Here is a 20,102-nt window from a genome sequence, read left to right as displayed (position 1 = left end):
TGTTTGTTTGTTGTTTGTTTGTTGTTTGTGTTTGTGTGTCAGGTGGTTTTGCTGGGGATGGACATTCTGTCGGCTCTGGTCAGCAGACTGCAGGAGAGGTTCAGGACGCAGGTTGGGACGGGTGAGCTGCTCACGTTATTAAAACAGTTATTTCTATATGCAGCGCACATGTAACTAATAATAATTGAACTGAATTCATTAAAATAATAATAAATTAATAATAATAATAAGTCAAAATAAAGAAAATAAATTTAAATTAGAGCAGCACATAAAGCAGAGTACAGTATATAAACGGTATAGAGTGTAAATATAACTCAAATAGTCATTAATTAATAATTAAAATAATTCATTAATTAAAATAAAGTAATTTCTAATAGATATAATTAAATATAGGGTTTTTAAAATTACAGCTGTTGAACAGTATATAAATCAACAATCCTGTTTTATTAATTAATAAATGTATGTATAACTAATAATAATCATTTCTAAGTCAAAATAGATGAAATAAAATACAGGGTCTTTAAATTAGAGCCTGGCATATAGCTGTTGTACAAAATAAAACAATGATAGAACAATCCTGCTTTATTCATTAGAATAAGTATTAGCTAAAATAGATTTATATAAAGTTTTCATTGTGCATTTAAAAGTATCTAAAGCTACAGTCTATGATAAATCAATATACAACATTTAAATGTAGTTCTGCTTCTACTTGTATTTACATTTGAATTTAGCAAAGTGTACAAATAACTAATAAATAAAATAATTGATTAAAATTAAATAATTTCCTATTTCTGTTGTATTTTTCTATTTTATTTTTATTTAAGTGATCAATAAAGGAGTCAACCTTATCTTTTTATATATATATATATATATATATATATATGTGTGTATTAATAAGATAGGATTATTGGTTTTATGTATATTATATATATATATAAATAAATACAAAGCAGATCAAATGAATAAATATGTAAATGAAATGAAAGGAGACTGTATATAATATAATATTAAAAGTATAAAGAGGTGCTGGAATCATTGTAGTAACTTCTGTTGTCTGTGTCCGCTCAGTTCTGCCGAGTCTGATCGATCGGTTAGGAGACGCCAAGGACCAAGTTCGAGACCAGGACCAAGCGCTGCTGCTGAAGGTCATGGACCAGGCTGCCAACCCACAGGTGCACAGGAAGCACACGTTAGGGGGTTTTACTTGACATCCACGGCAGCTACGGCAACCTTAAATGTCCAAAACTCAAATAAAAATAAAAAGGGCAGCATATATTTATATTTTCAATTCTATTCTTTATTACTGTTCTACTAGCTTGTTGAGCAAGGGAAACTAAATGCAGCAAAAAGTCTTTTATTACCGTCTTAATATGCAGTATGCCAATAAGTTTATATGGTTTTTGGACATGTGACGTAATTTACAGTTTCTACAAGTGTCTGATTTCACTTTTTCCCATCTAGGTGGAATCTAGTGTTAAAAAAGCATCAAAGCCATCTTTTAACAATCACATATAATCTGTTGGGATTTACTAAATTCAGACAGTGTGTCGGCATACAGACACACTGACAGACGTTGACTGAATGCGTGTAAATGTGCTTCTTCTTTGTGCACTGATGTCTTTTCAGTATGTGTGGGAGCGAATGATGGGAGGCTTCAAGCACAAGAACAACAGGACCAGAGAAGGACTCTGCCTTTGTCTCATCTCAACCCTGAACGTGTAAGATTTAATCTTCTACATTATGGGTGCTTTTTATCAAATGTTATTATCAGTAACAGCGTTGTTTTTATGAGAAGGTTCATGTTCTGTTACATTTTGTTCTTTCAGGTTTGGATCTCAGAGTCTGACGCTCAGTAAAATCGTCCCTCACATCTGTAACCTCCTCGGAGATCCCACGAGTCAGGTACAACCTGCTGCTTCCTACCTGGACGTTAGTATGTGGACGGGGCCAGAACAGCCCTATTGTTGGTCTTTGACTGCCCTCTGCTGGTCAGATACAAGAATTACAGCTCAGACCACAAACCAGGACCTCTGATCACTCACATGTTCTCTCTTTACCTGTTGTTAAACATACTATATGTAATTTCTGCCACGAGGAGGTTTCTCACATCAAAACAGGAACAAAAGAGGAAGTTTAATGAGGTGGTGAAGCAGTGTGGGATCATGGGAGTTGTTGTCTTCACCACCATTGGCGTCATTGCAGTCAGCTTCTCCCGGTTAGGATTCCTTCAGTGTTCATGGTTCAGGAGGTTTCTACCGGGAGCCCAATGATCCACAGAGGTCTCCTCCTCTCCAACACAAACAGACCCGCTGATTAAAACCACTAAACACACTGAATAAAGCAGTTCCACCTTAAACACACTGAATAAAGCAGTTCCACCTTAAACACACTGAATAAAGCAGTTCCACCTTAAACACACTGAATAAAGCAGTTCCACCTTAAACACACTGAATAAAGCAGTTCCACCTTAAAAATCACTGCTTCTCCCACGCTGGGAGAAGCAAGATCTAAACAGTGGATGGTAACAATGTGGCTTCAGACTGGATCAACAGTCAGTGTATGACAGCTTCTGGCAGACAACCACAACGCTGACGCAGGCACAAAGGGGATATGGCGCCATCGACAGGCGACCGGTGAAACGCAGCGTTACCTGAATACAATGACAGATTTCTCTGAGTTTGAACATTGTTGGAAACATTTGGGATAATGGAAGAACTCAACTACATATAGAACATAGAGCCAGAGTTTATACACACACGATACTACAGGGATCAAACCTGTGACCTCGGGGCCCTGGGGGTCTCCTCTCTAACCACCAGACCCCTCGTCTCCTCGCTGTGCTCTGCCTTTAAGTCTGTTGTCTCCTGATTGGCTGCAGAGGTCCATCATCACCGGAACCACACTTCCTCTTGAGGACAGGAAGCCGTGCCCATGAACTTCCCTTCCTGAAGCCAAACACGCTCGCACTGAAGCACTGCATTATGGACCATCGTCACTAAGATGAGGAGTGGGTTCTGGAGGAACTACTTAAGTCTTGTTTTATCTGCACTTGTGTTTGTTTGGGGGAAGGAGAGACCGGTTGGAAGTGTACCAACAGGTGGTGGCGACTGGAGGCAGCTCCAACAAATACTACTGTCAGAGGAAGCTGTAGGTGTAAAGTGGACCTCCTAACAAATTAAGAGCGATATCAAAAACAGAATTGGTAAAAAGAAAAAATACCGCAAATTAAATAATAAGTAATGATTAAATAGGAAATAATATTATTTAATGTACATTTAGAATTTTTAGAAGAGAAGCACTCCTCTGCTGTCATAGTGAATAATTAATTGTTATTCCCTTTAATTATTGAATAATTAAAGTGAAGTCCTCGGCGAGTTTCACAGTTCACCCCAAATTCAGACGTACAGAAAATGATGTATTGCTGATTTTGGGGTGCACTGTCTCTTTAAATATTTAAGTAAGTTTATTGAAAAGTATCGTGATAAGTGATAAAATGTGATGTTAACACACATCGCAGAGCTAAAGTAGCTGTATTTGTGTTCATTTATTGTTTTTGTTGTTGTTGTCGACCTGCAGGTGCGTGATGGAGCCATGAACTGCCTCGTAGAGATCTACCGCCACGTCGGAGAACGAGTGCGAATGGACCTGGGAAAGAAGGGTCTGCCTCAGTCGCGGTGCGTTCAGGCGCTCACTGTGAAAACTCACGAGTAACCTATAAAGTGGAGGACTCGGCTTGACTCCAGCTAACAATTATTTTCAGTATTTATGTACAGTATGGGCATTTAGAAACTGCCACATGCTACATACAGGTGTGTTTTCTGTGTGTTAATATAAAGGGATGTGTTCATAAGCTACACACCTTTTCAGTCAGTAGAACTCGCTTTGATTTGATTTATTTATTCACGTTTTATAAGTAGAAAATCATGACACTTTTGAAATGACGGTTGGTTTCTCCCAAAGAGTCAACAGATGTCACCCGTTGCTGGTGTTACATTATGATCATTAGTGTTTGTTCTAATAATATTACCCAGCAGGCCTTCACAGCCATTACCGTTGCCTGTGTATTTTTGGATTGGGAGACTGCGGGCGATGAGATGTTACTTTGGCCTATTTAGCTGCTCTCTGGGGAATCTAAAATGAGCCAGTTTTCAGTTTTTCAGAGGAGCAGCAGTTTGCATTCTGCTGTGAATGTGGTGCTAATTCCCTGTTCCCCCTCTGTCCAGGCTGAACGTCATCTTCAGCAAATTTGACGAAGTTCAAAGGTCAGGGAACATGGTCCTGTCACCTGTGTCAGGTAAGCTCACGTCTCCTGCTCTGCTCTGTGTCTCGCTCTTCTTCATGCACTCTTGGAGCGTTATGAGATTAGTTTTTCTTGCGTATATATGGCCCATCAACCCAATCTGGTTGTCATGGCAGCGTCGTTTTGTTTTTGTGTGGCGTTGCATTGTTTGTTGTTGAGAGCGGCCTGCGGACTCCAACATGTGACACTGATAAAACTTCCAAATCTGCACCACATTTATTTATTTGTACACCTACCCGACTCCAAAAAACTCTCTCATAGTCAGCCACTTGTTAACTCACTGAACAACAACCCTGTCCACGCCTTTTGTACCTACTAATTACAGAATTGCTCGTTTATAACTTTGGGTCCTCTGGGTTTGAGTGGTATAAATCAGTTTAAGATTGCAAAGTACCAAACGTGGCCTGGGTGGATATCTCGGTCCATCAGTCACAGTGAGCAGGTTTAGCTGGGAAGCCTTTGACCTGTTTCCACCGGGCTCAGCGGGGTGTGTTCGCCGTCTTTCAGTCAGAGTGCAACCCGAGCTGGTTTTCTTTGTGCTCCGAGAGGCGAGGAAAAGTGACCCCGCAGAAGTGGGACAGAAAGGTTTAAATGGAGTGAAAAGCAGCAAGGAGCACGCATTAGTGGACAGAGCTTCCACCTGCATTCTTTCTCATGGCCAGCAGGGGGCAGCTCCACAGACTGCAAAAAAAGAAGTCTTACGGAAAAATGAGCCGACTTCTCAGTTGATTTATGAGCTCAGTAAACAGTTTCCTGATGAGTTTCTGGTCTCAGTTTCTAGTTTCAGTCTTCTTCCATACAGCATGATGTTCATTCAGTAACTGATGGTCCCATTTAGAGTAAAACAGACCATAAAGCAGGGTATGCTTTAGGGCAACACCACCTTTCTTTGAGGAAACATGAATTTGTCACGTAGATAATCTGGCAGGAAGGGAGGAGCTTCAGCAGGATCTCCTTGCGGTTTTGTATCATGTCCTTATGTGACCTTTTCGCAATTAAACCATTCAAGTAGTTCACAGGTTAAAAGCTTTTAATGTGAAACAGCAGGAAGTTTTGCATTTTCCATTAAAAGTAGCTCAAAGTCATCGGACTTGACAAATGATTGCTCACACAGTCACATGGCCCGATGGTGAGATTACTGGCCGACTCATTTCTGTGGTAGCAATTGACATCGCGTTTTTCCACAGCGTGTTCATTGCATCATCTTTAGTGCAGTTAAGCTCAGTTTGCCTCAGATCGTGTGTCTGCATGCAGGTTAAAAACCAGAGAAAGAAACAGTTAAAGCAGCCTTTGAATGCACCAGCAGTCACTGACAGCTGACAGAGCTGTGAATGTCACCTGAGCAGGCGAGTGGGAAGCATCACACTGACCTGAAATAGACTGAGACTTGTGGAAAAAAGCTTAGAATCAGAAGATGGCATAAGAAACTGAAACTACATTAGGACACACAGAGAGAGAATGATAAACTAAGAGACAGGAAGACAAAGGAAAAGAGTCTGCAACACATGGACAACATAAGCAAACTGCAGAACTGAGACTCAAGGAGAGAGATTAAGAAAATGAAAGAGCCGCCTCTTTACCGGCAGCCCAGGGCTCTTATTTTGTAGGAGTGGTGTCAGCTGTCGTCCCTACAGTCACAAGACCGGGTTGGAGGGGAAGGGAGGAGGCAGGCAGCAGTGCATCAGCTCTGGGTCGCTGTCAGGACGACACTGTTTCTCCTCCAGTAGATCCACAGGGGAGGGTATCGCCTCGCAAAGCCAAGCAGCAGGTCAATTCTTCACCTACAAGAAGTACATCTTTAATTCAAGGTAAAAATCTGCAAGGTGAACAGAGAGAATATTTGGCTGTCTGTCTAGTTGACGTAGAAACTGTGTATCACCCGACTCTTTGTGCTCGTAAGCCTTTGTAATTGCACTGGGATCATAATTGGGATCTGAATGCCACAAGTAACTGAAGCTCAGTGATGTGTATAATCCTGCTGCTCTCCATGTTATATCATCTTCTACACGACTGACTCTAAAATATTTAGATAATTCAGGTTATTTTGGTAGAAAAACATTGAGGAAACTTCCACCTATGTTCTTGTCAGTGTTGCTGGTATTTTGTCTGCTGTCATGATGAAATATTCAGGCTTATTTTCAGCTAGCTCCGTTTCACAAAGGAGATTTTAAATAATTCTGGTCCAAAATAACATTAATGATAACAAGAACTTTATTTGTGTCGCACTTTTCTTGACTTAGAGGTAATAATAAAAGTATACAGTGGACAAGAAAACCAGTGAAGGGCTGCTGAAATTGGGGGGATGTTGTCTCTCTGTACGCTACTTGAGCACTTCAAAAGTAAGTTCATACAAGTAGCTAACACAGAAGTTGACCCGTGTATGTAGTCTTTGTAGTGAAAGTAGCAATTTTGCAATTTTGCAATTTCCTCTTATTTCTAAATGTAAACAAAATTAAAGAAATGAAACAAACACCCAGAAATACTTTCATTAAAGACAACCAGCCTGAAGGTGTTTGAACAATATCTCCACTATTCGGTTTGCGTCACTTGTTCAAACCAGGGCTGCTTATTTTCAGTAACAATTCACTTTCTCTAACTTTCTTAGAGCCCAAGTTGATATTTTTAAATGGCTTGTTTTGTCCAACCAGCAGTCAAAAACTAAAGTTATTCAATTCAATGTCATAGAGGAAGCAGAAAGCCAGCAAATATTCACATTTGAGGAGCTCAAACCGGTGAGTTTATGAACAATATGAATCATCAGTTTTTGTACGAACCAAGTAGCATAATTCAGCTGAACTTCAGTTTATAGAAAATGCTAATTATGTTATTTTCTTGCTTGTTGGGATCTGTGTGATGTTACATGTAAATGTAAATGTAACATGTGTCTAATACAGGACTTGAACCCAAGATGACATAATTACACACAACAATCTGATCTAAAGCAAAAACCCAAATAAAGGGACGGTTGTCCTAAAGATGGTTGCTATAGCAGCAAGTTTAAAATGTTGGAAATTCCTTTAAAAAAATCTCATTTTGAGTTTGTAAGTGCAGCAATGGCAGGAAAACAAACCAACTGCTTCTGACATACTATAATCTGAACTCAAGCTCCACTTACTAGATTCTTCCTGAGCTTTCAACGCACCTTGCCGTCTTCTTCTGTGAACAAAGTTGTTGGCTTCGTCCTCGTCATGGAACTGAAGGTCTGGTCCCGTAATCATTACTACTGTGTGTACTCAGGAATGTGGTTGAAAGCGCTCGGTAAGGCAAGTAAGTGGACCTTGAGTTAAGATTGTTTCGTCAAACTGCTATTTACAGGCTCAGGAATGAACTCTGACACTCTCGATGTTATTGGGGGCTCTGAATCCAGCTCTGGGGGTTTTGATAAACAGGGACCTGGCTGCGTGCGTCACACAGACTCAGGAGGTCCTGCAGGGAGGCGCTGAGAGACGAGGCCAGGTACTCGCTGCCAGCAGGACTTGGGTTGCACGGTTGGAAACCTCCTGAATAATGAAGACAGTGTAGGGACAGAAAGACAGGGCACCGTGGTACACTGTAAAACAAAAAGCAAAAGAACAGTAATTACCAGCAGCTGGGTCGGCAGGAGAATACTGTAAAATAAATAGATTATATATTAGCAAATGTATTTGAACTTTATATGTGGAAAAAGGAAATTTTCACCCATTTTCTTAATATTTATAAGTATTTAAAATCTGTAAAATAAACGTGAAGAAACCTGTAAACGTAGAGATTTCTTTTAGCACTGATGAAAGGCTAAAAAGTGAAAACGTCTGCACAAAGACTCACTTCCTGCTTTATTTAACGCTTATTATTTTATGCAGTTGATTTAGATAAGTGTGCAGATTCGGCTGGACTCTGACACACCCGTCACATATACAGAGATACAGTTTAAAGCTGTGTTAACCAAAAGCTTCCCGCTACAGCAGTTCTACACTGATCACTCGTCTCTGCACAGATACAAGACGCCACTCACAACAAAACAGGAAAACTCCTCTCCACAGAAACTGAAGGATACCAAACAGGAAAAGCTTTAGTCCTAACAGGAACAGAGACCGATTGACCCTAAAAACCTAACAAGTAAACAATAACATGTCTTAAAACAGCCCTAACTAATGCAATGTCCCGTTGAAATCTAAGGGAAAGAGGCAGAAAGTTGGTTTTCGTTCCTCCCTCTGAGACACTACAGCCTGATTTATACTTCTGCCCCACCGCACTAGTTTGCAACCTGAGGGTCGGGACCCCCAGTAGGGGTCGCCAAAGCTTCATAGGGTGTCACAAGGCCTTCTTGATTTTAAAGGGGCGTAAGAAAACTTAAAAATATACACAGTGGGCCTATATCTCAGCATTTGGTTCATTTCTGTGAAGTCAGTTGTCCAATAGAACAATGGCCGAGCGTTAGGGACAAGGAAAGACTGAATTTGTCAAAAAAGAATCCTGTATGATTGTTAAAAATGATAAAAATACACAATACAGACAGAATTGTTGAAAAAAAATTACAGGATTCACAGAGGAAAATAATAGATTATACTATATGTAAAATATGTCGGTTAATGAGGGGCAGAGCAACACAAACGCACCCATGCACGGGTATATATGCTCGTAGTGGCTCTGACCTGATCCTGCACACTGTTGATCACTTTGACTCATAAAAACTGTGACTCAGACTCCCAGTGGCTTAGTGGGGAAAGAACGACTAACTCCAACCGCTCCTAACTTTGTGTGCATCTAAACACAGAATACTCAGCACTGACTGTAACTCCAGACTCCTGCTTGTGGATGAATGCGTTTTAATCTGGTGAGAAAGCTGCGAACGAAGCCTGATAATTGTGTGGGAACGTCACTCCCACTGTTGTTCCAGCTGGTTGTCATGTGCGGGAGAATGGCCGGTTGGGTGTTTCCCGCTTCATTCATTCAGCAATGAAAAGGCTGAACGGCGTCTCACGTCCGCAGGTCGGAGCTCACCTTCGAGCTGCGGCTGCATTATTATTGGATGTTATTGTCAGCTTTGAGGGCGGCAGGAAGCGAATAAAACAAGCTTCTGTGTTTCATTTGTGTGAGTGGAGCTGCAGGTAGAGAAAGACTTGATGAATCTGCAGAGGTTGATTTGATCTCTCTCAGATCACCTGCTGTGAGCTCCCACGCTCCCTTGTTTCTTCTTTTCTTCAGTGACGCAACGCACTCCTGAGCGCCTCACCTCTCCCCCGGTCATTTTGTGAATTTGCATCGGGGGGATCAGCTGTCAGACTCCATCAGGCTCGAAGCTCCCAAAGACTTTGAGACGCTGCCAGGAGGAAAAGCTTGTGACCTGGCTTTCAGAGGAGGCGCACAATTACTCCCAGCAGTTGTTAGATGTTGTCATTATCTGTCTGATCTGAGCAGTTGTTATTGTGAAGGTTGAATTTCACGTCAAACACAATGTACTCGAGCGCTACTTGCGTGATGTCTTCCATGACTCTGGAGGAGCTTCACGAAGGCTGAGAAAATGTAAGCAGGCTATTGAGGTGCATTATGGGAAATGTAGGATCCAGTGTTGCTAGAGTTCGAGCTGCACTGGAGGCTAGAAAATGTCGGCTTCTGCGGCTTCGTTTTTGACCGTTTTTTTAAAAGTCTTAATTTTCTTGGTGTAATTCTAAACTCCTTTAAGTTAAAAGTTTGTCAGTTTGCTTTTTTGTTTATAATAGAATTATAGATTTTGAAAATCTGAAACCATAAACGTTTGAGAAGCTGGAACCAGTCAGACATTATCAGTGTATGGACGGCTAATATCAGTTCAGTTTATGGATTAATCAACCGATTGTTTCAGCTCTAAATGAGTCAGATACATAGATATAAGAATAACTTTCCCCACCCTAAAACATAGAGACCTTTATGGAGGTCAAGGTGTGGTGCGTCCCCTCAGACGTCGAACAAATGGACTCCTGAGGCCGACGTTCTTCTCACTGGGATCATTTACATTAAAGCCTAGGAGCCATTGACCTCCGCAGTGAATGGTTCTAAGGAAACATACGTTGTTCTGTGTTTTCATTCACTATCAGTCACTTCAGGGACAGATCTTCCAACATTAACCTCTGTGAGGTAAACTAAAGTTAGAATCTCACACGGGTACCTTTCAAGACTGAACACATACTGTTCACTTCAGGAACAAATGTCTTTACAAATGTGGATCTTGGAGGCTTTGTCTATCTCTTTTGTTCTTTGATATCATCAGTTGCTGCTTTGTATTCAGCTTCTGTATGTCCTGTCTGTCTGTCTTTCCCCCCACCTGTATACAGTCAACAATGAATGGAACCTGTGAAATGGCTGAACCTGTGAAGGTAAACACTAAAACAGGCTCACAGCGCCATCTCATGGAGAGAGATTCCCTCTCAGTGGATGTCAGTAGGGACTCTCACACTGCCTGTTTCAGGGTCCTGGAAAACCTGGAACTTGAGAGACTAGTTTTCATGGATATTTGGTCATTTTAATGAATGTTGTCCTGGAATGTCTGTTGGTAGGATCAACTGTATTACACTTAAAACTGGAGCTTATATGATTATATGTTTGTAAGCACGTGCTGTCCTGTATGTCTCTGACATGTCATCAGCATTAATATCCAGAGGTGAGGTTGGAGATGAAATGTGATGAATGATGAATGTCTTGACGTTGACGGTTCAGCTGGAGGTTAAAAGCAGGGACACTGTTTGCACTCAGAGCTGCTGCTGGTCATGAAGGTGCATTTAAAAGTCAAATGAAGCAGACTGACTGTGAGGAAGCTCTTTGGGGTTTCTACCATCAATGTAACACTTAGATATTGCTGACAGTCAGTCTTCTTCTTATCTGTGCCTCATTCCAGACTGTTTATTGAACAACCGACCCAATCAGAGCTTTATAAGTAGGTTTACGAATGGTTGACGTAGCTGTGCAGGTTGTTGGAAGGTGACTGGCAGAAATGACTCTGAAAGGACCAGTGTGAAGGATTTAGTGGCATCTAGCAGTGAGGATGCAGATTGCAACCATTTGAATATAGCTCAGCCTTCCAAGCGCGTACTACGCTCGCCGCGAAACTCAGACATCGGGTCGATAATGTCGCATTGAAGGCCAGTTAATCTCTGATATTTACTGATTCAAATCATAATAACATTTATTCATGTTCAGTTGTTTGACTGCTCTGACTTTGGTTTAGCGTATATAGGTATCAGTACTGACGCTCAGGTATGAGCTCCAAAGTTAGAGACACAAAAGGATTTATATAAAAATAAAAGAAGAAGAAATAACACATTTGTTTGCTTAAAAGTTATTTTGTGTTTAATTAGTATAGATGACAGCAAAACAGTATATTTATTAAACTTAAGTGAAGCTCACAGATAACTCAACCACCTCCGCCCCCTTACATAAATCCCATTAAAATGAATAGAAGCTGAAATGTGAGACACATCTAACGGTGTAGTAGCAGAAGCTTTTGCCTCAGTGTTACTGTGATAAAACACTCCAGCTGCTGCAGGCTGACGGATGCACTCAGGTGGAGGCTCTAGGTCTGACACTAACGCCGTCAGAGGAGCTGCTTCCTCTGGAGAGGTGTCTCTCCATCCCTCCCTCCCCTCTCTCCCTCCTCCCCGTCCTCCTGAGTCATGATGACGCTGAGCTGTCCCTCAATTGTGACTCCGCCCACCAGCTCCGCCTCCAGACCGAGCACCGGGGTTTGTCCCCTGACCGACCCCTCCCTTCTCCTCCCATTGGTCTGCCCATTGCCCCCTCCCTCCCTCCTCCTTTCCTTCATCACTTGTCTCCATCCCCTCCCTTCCTCTTCCTCCATCCTGGTCCTGCAAGCGTGCGTTTGCTGAAGTGAACTAGAGGACGAAGGCGGAGAGGAAGAGCGTATTGAGACACATGCTCCCTGACAGGGGAGGGAGGGGGTTCGCGGCTGGACTCCCCTCCTTCCTCCCCTCTTCTCTCTCCTCAGCAGTGGGAAAAGATGTGAGGACCACAGAGGACTGGAGGACCACCTGACTGTCTGTCTGTCTGTCCGTCTGTGTGTGTGCCGGCATGCTGAGGAAACTGGTCTGCAGGCGGATTTGCTCCTGTAAGCTACTGCTCTTCCTCTGGATGCAGGGAAGGTTTGAGCTCATGGTGGAGGTTGTAATCAGTGATGGATGCAGGCAACAGGAGGAGGATGAGGAGGGGGGGAGGATGCCTGGTGTGACGACGGCTGTAAATCCAGGAGGAAGGCGTCTGCGGTGTCTGGCATGTAAACGCAGCTGGATGGTTTCTTGGCCTGCCCGCAGCCGAGTTGTTGTGTAGACAGCGCATGCAGGTTGTCTGTCTCTGAGCAAAGTTAAGGTCAGGAAGCCGGAGAAAACCGGACGGAGTCTGTGTGCTGTGGAGTTGAAGAGAAACTGAGAATTAGTTTGAACTAAAATAGACTAGTAATGAACTTTCCTGCTCATTCATGTACTGACCTGTTGAGTTGATGTATGGACACTGAGGATAGGAAGGTTCAATTTAAACTTTATGATTTTGATTTTGTGGCCTGTTCTGGCTGAGTTGATGAACATATGATGAACAGTTTGTCTTTATTGTTTGTGGCACATGTTATTCTTGCTGAAGGGTATATAAGAGCAATTTTAATATCAGCTTTAAAGTCTGCAGTCTGGGTGGGAATTCTGTGCAGATTTCATGACCCTTTATCGTTTTAATAATCAAAGTTTTCCTTTGTCAGACTTTCTGCTTCATACTCACAGAACTACTTGTTCATTAACTTGTTAAACACACCTGTGTTGTAACAATCTGTTTGATGAGTTGTTTCAAATCATCTTGGTGTTAAAAAATATATATATATATCTAAGCAGTAGTTTAACATTTTCTTACAGGCATTGGTGTCTTAAACATTATCTACTGTAAATCTGGGTCATTATCTACTCATTACCATTTTAATTTGACATATAGAGTCATAAATAATAATCTGATATTACACTGGATGAAAGGTTATAGTTTGCTGAAGATGACATGGCCTTTATTTCCTTTTTGTGAAAGGTTGCATGTAGCTTTTTTTATTGATTCTTATCACCACAGTAGATCTTTGATATACTCTGATACCCCTCTTTGCCAGCCTGTGATCTGATTACATTCATTGATCCTCAGAGGGGGATTGGACCACACAGGATGCAGTGCAATCCACAGCAGCAAATAATGTGTGCATCCTGGATCTTTTAAAGGGATTTCCTTTTGAGCTCTTTTCCCCTCCTGTTGTATCATGTTGATGTTAAACCTCAGGTGACAGGTGTCCTTTCCTTCACACTCACCTTGCGTTGATATTGAGAGTTGTTGCATCGTGCTTTCAGTGGCGAGGAGAAAAAACTGCAACCTGATGGCACATGACTGATGTGTTGGCTCAATGCCCTGCTGTGTGTGTGTGTGTGTGTGTGTGTGTGTGTGTGTGTGTGTGTGTGTGTGTGTGTGTGTGTGTGTGTGTGTGTGTGTGTGTGTGTGTGTGTGTGTGTGTGTGTGTGTGTGTGTGTGTGTTGAGACATTGAATAATGAAAAAGGATTGATTGCTAGCCGTGCAGATTCCTGCGCTCAGGGGGGGGCTCATGTGCTGCTCAGTTGTCCACCACAAGAGACGTTTCCACAGGGCTGAGCCTCTTTAAGCTGCTGGCAGAAATAAAAAAAGATTATGTTTCTATTTACTGAGCAATACGAATTCAGTACAGGACCTTTTTCTAATAAATAAATGTTGAATGGGGGCAGGCACAAATAAAATATGGATTTTGACATAAAATCTAAGCCGAACCAGTTCCAGAATCTCAGCTGTGAGGAGTTGTTGATTTTCTTTGTGTTGTGTGACTTTAAACTGTTCCGACATAACAAGAAATGTGAAGAGGATAAACTTCATTTCCAACAATCGACTGAAGCACAGTTTGCACACATTGATAAAGATTCAGTGCAACGATACTTTCACACACATTTTTACTGCTGATAAATGTTATGAAGGGTAGTCAGTTGTTTCTTGTCTTCTCTTTCTATGGGTACCCACGAGTCTCCTCTTTGCAGACACTTTATGCTAATCCCATGCAGTGTTTTGCATGCAATATAAATGTGTTACTTTTGCCCCATGTATTTAAATATTTCTGCATACTGGGGTCCATAAACAGTGTTGAAATAAACAGGTACATGTCATTTATTTATTACACCATGTGAGAATCCTCATTGGCTGAACACACTTCGTATGGGGACTGAAGTATGAGTTGAAATCATAGCACAAACTCACTGTGCTCGGAGAACCATTGTTTTGTCCTCAGAATGTGTATTTTGTTCTCCTGTGGTCACTTGGCTTCTTCCTGGGAACACAGGACTAATTGTTGAGTTTATTGTCAGGGCATTGTGTCTGTGACCCTCCTCGCCACCGTTCGCTCGTTACGTTGGGGATGCAGGAATGTGAGTTATGTCTGAATGTCAGCTAAAAGGGAAAATGCAGAAATGCCAGAGTCCGCCTGCCTTCTCCGCATCGCCGGGACGCTCAGCCGGTTGAGTTTACTGAAGACTCGTTGTTCAGTCATGTGACCAGAGCCCTCAGTTCCTCTTCTCTTTCTCTTCCTCCTCCAGACAAAAACTTTGAGGACGATGACTCTGTGGACGGCGGCCGCTCCTCGTCCTCGTCCAAAGGAGCCCCGTTGTCCGGTAGGAAGGCGGTGAGCATGGGTTCATTTCGGCGTCCCGCCTCCACCTCCGGCACCAAGACTGCAGGTCACCACCTGACTGTTAACTCCTACAGTGGTAGCGCTTCATCGGTTCACGAAGTAAGGTACATTTATTGAATACATTCTCACCCTGTCTGTAGGGAGGGATGGGCCTGGTGCTGGAGCTGTGGATGAGGAGGACTTCATCCAGGCCTTTGAGGATGTTCCCACCGTGCAGGTAAGGTATTCTTAATACATAATGTTGCCAGAACTCCACCCTTTCTCCTCTGCTGCTTCATGCTTCTCCTGCCCTTCACCAGATCTACTCTAACCGAGAGGTGGAGGAGGCCATGACGAAGATTCGAGACGTCCTGTCAGACGATAAGAAGGACTGGGAGCTCAGAGTGGCAGCTGTAAGACCTCTCAGTTGTCTCAGTTTAGGAATTGGTTGGGTGAAAATGTCTCTATTTTGACCGCTGTTTCCTGTTTCCTCCAGCTGAAGAAGGTGCGCTCGCTGCTCCTGGCCGGCGCGGCCGAGTTCGATGGGTTTCTGCAGCAGCTGCGGCTCATGGAGGCGGCGTTCAAACTGTCCGCCAAGGACCTCCGCTCTCAGGTGGTGAGAGAGGCCTGCATCACTCTGGGGTAAGACTATCTGGAGGTCACAACACTCCCTTCAAATGGGCTGCAACACAGTGAGAGAATACATCTTTCTGAAAATCACCTAATGGTTACATTTAGTGTCACATTTTATCTCTCTATAGTACAGTGCTTTATCCACTCCCATATAATGCTTTAGTGCTCTGTAACAGTGGTTCCCTACAAGGTCGTTAAAGCTTCACAGAGGCTCGTGAGGATGTAAGCTCAGATCTCATTCATTGAACACTATATTACTATATTGACAGAGCCTTCACTGTCTGATCAACAGCCTCGTCCTGCATCAGAAAACAACCAAAGAGCTGATAGAACAATGAGGGAAAGAACACTGCATTTGTCAAAGCCTGTTAAGTCTATATGATTGTTAAAAATTAAACACACACACACAGTACAGATAACTGTATAAAAAGATCCTAACAACAACATTGACAGGTAATACTGTTTATGAGTTGTTCTCTACTGTTGATTGTTACACATTCAGTTCACTCTCTCCCGTCTCCAGCCACCTGTCGTTGGTGCTCGGCAGTCGCTTCGACCACGCGGCGGAGGCCACCATGCCGATCCTCCTCAACCTGGTCCCCAACAGTGCCAAAGTCATGGCCACCTCCGGCATGGCCGTCATCCGCCTCATCCTCAGAGTACGTGGCAGCTTTGCTGAGATGATGTCTGTGTTTGTTGGGATACTGTGGGAGCTTAAAAGCTGACATTTAAGTAAGAGGCTGTCACTCACTCACTTCCTGTCCGGATTTATTCCCAGAACTGAATATGTTCACGAGGCAGCATTATAATGACGTTAGCTCGCAGCTATAACTGGAAAGATTTCACAGAAAAATGGGATTTGATGCTGAAAATTACATTTCATGTGAAAAAGAAAAAGGGACAGTTGTTGTCAGACTGAACGAATTACCATTTTTATTGTTGACGAAGAGGAAGGCTACACATTGCATGGTGGGAACTTATTCACAGGCTTCTTTTAACAAAGAAAATGTGTTTAAAGAGTTTGATTTTATTTAGATTGAAACTTGTTTTGACTCCAGTTCTTTGTGTTTCGCAGCACACACACAACCCTCGTCTCATCCCCATCATCACCAGCAACTGTACCTCCAAATCTGTGGCTGTCAGAAGGTGACCGATATTTTCTTTTGTTCATGTTTCTGTTTTATTTATTCATTTTTATATGCATTTTTAATTTTATTGTATTATTTTTTACTTTTATTTTATATTTTAATTTTAATTTAATTGATTAATTTATTTATTTATTAATGTTTTTATATTTTAGTTTTATTTATATATTTTTATTTGATGTAGTTATTTTAATTCTTCCCTTTTTTTTAAGTTGATTGATATCTCTCTATACATTTTTTTATGTTTATGTTGTATTAATGTATTTAATTTTTTTGGTGGTTTTTTTATGTAATTATATTTATATACTTTTTATTTAATATTTCTTTCTTTCTGTTTTTCTATTGTTTTTGTATGTGTATATTTTATTTATATATTTAGATTTTAATGTATTTAATTTGTATGTTCATTACATTTATTGGAAAGTCAGGGGAAAGTTTTGAGTTTGAATTAAATTTGGAAAAGTGTGGATGGTATTGATGCTCTGTGGTCGTATTTTAATGATTTTTTCTGTTTTTCAGACGCTGCTTTGAGTTCTTGGACCTGATGCTGCAGGAATGGCAGGCGAGCTCTCTGGAGAGGTGAGGAAACAAGCTGATACCAACATTTATTAGAAAATATGGTGTACTGATTTTATTTTATTTGATATTATTCAGATTTTCATGCTCACGTTTTTTCCCAGTAATAAAATAAATCAGAATACGCAGGTATTTGTACATTAAACATAAAAAGAAAATGCCGACAGTGGCTTGTGAATGGGTTAAAGGACTACACAATACCTTGTCTGGAAATGTGACACCGGCCAGGTCAAGGTCTGTCACTGCAGTTTCCATGGCGAGGCCGGGGGGATCTCTGTCTGCCTCCAAAAGCCTCATTGTGTTTCCGCCTGGCTGCTTCCTGCCGCCGCCATGGAGCAACCCGAGCTGACCCCCCAGTACCAGGGGAGCTCTCCGGTTCTCATCGATCAGTCAATCAGTGTGTGTGAGACACTGATTCTGGTCCTGTGCATCAGCCAAATACAAATCAGACTCAATTTTATTTTAAAGAAACGGAGTTTGCATCATCAGCCAACAAGCATTTTATTTTATAACTTCTTTTACAGCTGCTTGTTTTTTTTATACAAAACCATATTTATATTTGTCAAAGTAAGGTATTGAAAAAAGTGTTAGCAGCTGTTACACCTTCCAACTTATTGATCAGTGCAGCGGTAAAAGCCCAAAGTGATAGTCCGGCTAATGGACAGCAGAGCAGATGGTTTCTGACTCATACACACTAATGCTAATGCTATGCATCATATGGCATGGATTGACAACTCAACAGAGAAACACAGCACTGTATCCATTAGGTTTGGGTGCAATTACCTTGAATGTTGTCTAAGAAAAGTTTCCATCATAATTACAAAGGTTCCCACATGTCCTGGATTTTTAAAGACGGGTTTTCCTGTCATTAAAACACCTTGAAACTGAAATGAACAAGCAATCTCATTTTTTGTTTAGGTTGAATGTATTCTACAAAATGAAAGACAATGAAATCCATTTATGCCTCCTATATAGGTCTGTTAAAACAACATTTTGGTAACAAACCATTTTCCTCCTTTTCCTCCTCGTAGACATGGAACCGTTTTAATGGAGACTATAAAGAAAGGGATCCATGATGCAGATGCAGAGGCTCGCTCTGTGGCCAGAAAGTAAGTGTCACTCGTCCATTTTACTACTGACTGAGTAAATAATTAATCCCTTACTGATGTAAATGTGCTCATATCGCAGTTATTTGTAGATGTAAGATCACCCTGAACCTTCATTTCCAGAGATTGGAGAGATTTTATATGGGTTATATATATTTCCTCCTGCTAAATGCATGTATTTAAAATGTGTACGTTGTTTTACTGATGATGAAGTTGTATCTCTCTTCAAGAAGGCTGCTTTACCTGTTCAAGAAAATATGACATAATGCAGAAATGGCAATAAAATGGTCAAAAAATGGAAATCTTTCTCAGTGTGAATTGGTTTGTCATTTTTGACGAGGTTCCACCGACGACACAATTGTCCTGATGGTTGTTTTTTCTTTGGTCCTCTGGCTTTCCGTTGCAGCTGTTACTGGAGTTTCCACGGTCACTTCCGTCGGGAGGCGGAGCAGCTCTTCCAGGCCGTGGAGTCGTCCTATCAGAAAGCTCTGCAGACCCACATGAGGAGCGGAGACAGCCTGATGTCGCTGCCCGCCTCGGACCGCTCCTCCTCGTCCTCCCAGGAGAGCCTCAAGTGAGACGCTGCCTCCTCTCTGATCCATCGTTTTATTGATCGGGAAACATAAGCAGGGTTTTATTTCAAAGAAAACAAACAGCTGAAGTATTCGACTACATCTGTCCAAAGGCTAAAATATTTCTAAGCAGACACTGTGGGGGCCGGACTATAACAAAATAAGGCCTATTTAGCCTGTTAATATTTTAATTGTTATTTTATCAGCCTATATCAGTGTGAAACTGAAAAATGGCAGGAAATGTTAATTTCCTTTAACCAGTTCATTATACAGTTGCACCTTTACTGTGCATGTGACTCCTGTAGTTAGTTGAATGCAGTTTAATCAAGAAAGAAGTCGTTGTTTTAACCAAGAAATCAGGCAATAATGTTTCCATCGTTCTGTGAGCAACCGTGATCTGGTTTAATGCTGCACGCGGGACGAGTCTGTGAACAGCGACAGTGAAAGTAATAATAATTATAAACCTAAAAAGTGCCCTTACATGGCCAGGACCAGGATTAAAAACATTATAAAGTCAGAGGAATAAAAACACACTGATATGAGGTAGAATTAAAAGAATAAAAGCCTCCACTCAGTAAACATAAGTACCAACAATAATCAGCATTTCCTCTGGGAATAAATGTATCCGGACTGCAGCTACAGGGCGTCTGTGCAGCGACACCAATGCTGCTTCAATTTCATCTTTCATCTGTCTCTGAAGAGTCCGTCCAACTTTATTGAAGTGCAATATTAAATTACCGACGTTAAACTGTATTACGGGAAGAACGGAGCAGCCATGAGGCAGCAATAAAATCAACGATAAATCCTCATTAAGATGTATTATTGGTTTGTGGGAGGCTACACTTAAAGCAGTGAGGTAAAAACATCACCATTAGAATATCACGAGTGTTTCATACAGTGGAGCCGCTGGAAGTGAAAACCACAATTAAATAATCACAAATATCTAAAAATATCCTTATTGAATAGTAGTTTTTGTTTACACTGTTAACAATACACACACTACTGATTTCATGACTGTCTAGTTTCCTTTTTCACCTTAAGCCATGTTAATATATTCTCTGTCTGAGCTCAGATTCTTGCTATTCTTTTTTATTTACTTT

The 20,102-nt window shown here is 41.5% G+C and overlaps 1 protein-coding gene and 1 long non-coding RNA gene across 26 annotated transcripts in view; one reads left to right on the top strand and one right to left on the bottom strand.

Moving 5' to 3' along the window:
* LOC127378605 (CLIP-associating protein 1-B) overlaps window positions 1-20,102 on the top strand; it is a 40,678-nt gene that overhangs the window by 2,035 nt on the left and 18,541 nt on the right. For 20 of the 23 annotated variants that reach the window (XM_051427638.1, XM_051427636.1, XM_051427637.1 and 17 more), the window contains exons 2-16: window positions 43-121; window positions 1,069-1,172; window positions 1,627-1,718; window positions 1,827-1,902; window positions 3,577-3,674; window positions 4,224-4,294; window positions 14,897-15,037; window positions 15,132-15,208; window positions 15,291-15,383; window positions 15,467-15,612; window positions 16,127-16,262; window positions 16,679-16,749; window positions 17,268-17,327; window positions 18,356-18,433; window positions 18,837-19,004. In XM_051427638.1, the coding sequence (XP_051283598.1) occupies window positions 43-121; window positions 1,069-1,172; window positions 1,627-1,718; window positions 1,827-1,902; window positions 3,577-3,674; window positions 4,224-4,294; window positions 14,897-15,037; window positions 15,132-15,208; window positions 15,291-15,383; window positions 15,467-15,612; window positions 16,127-16,262; window positions 16,679-16,749; window positions 17,268-17,327; window positions 18,356-18,433; window positions 18,837-19,004 (1,490 nt within the window). Of the gene's footprint in view, window positions 1-42; window positions 122-1,068; window positions 1,173-1,626; window positions 1,719-1,826; window positions 1,903-3,576; window positions 3,675-4,223; window positions 4,295-12,080; window positions 12,378-14,896; window positions 15,038-15,131; window positions 15,209-15,290; window positions 15,384-15,466; window positions 15,613-16,126; window positions 16,263-16,678; window positions 16,750-17,267; window positions 17,328-18,355; window positions 18,434-18,836; window positions 19,005-20,102 lie in introns of those variants that run through there. The other 3 variants (XM_051427633.1, XM_051427641.1, XM_051427640.1) reach the window with 3 other exon arrangements.
* On the bottom strand, window positions 5,313-9,758 carry LOC127378624 (uncharacterized). Of its 3 annotated transcripts, none has more exons than XR_007888113.1 (3): window positions 8,932-9,758; window positions 7,416-7,850; window positions 5,313-6,081 (listed from the first exon to the last, which is right to left on the bottom strand). It is a non-coding gene; the product is annotated as an uncharacterized LOC127378624 (long non-coding RNA). The 3 variants fall into 3 exon arrangements; XR_007888115.1 differs by having other exon boundaries at window positions 7,443-7,850; XR_007888114.1 differs by having other exon boundaries at window positions 9,070-9,758.

This window comes from Dicentrarchus labrax, unplaced genomic scaffold, assembly GCF_905237075.1.
Source record: "Dicentrarchus labrax unplaced genomic scaffold, dlabrax2021, whole genome shotgun sequence".
NCBI classification, from domain to species: domain Eukaryota; kingdom Metazoa; phylum Chordata; class Actinopteri; family Moronidae; genus Dicentrarchus; species Dicentrarchus labrax.
The sequence above is the reverse complement of the archived record's forward strand: the minus strand, read 5'-3'. Positions and strand labels throughout refer to the sequence as shown.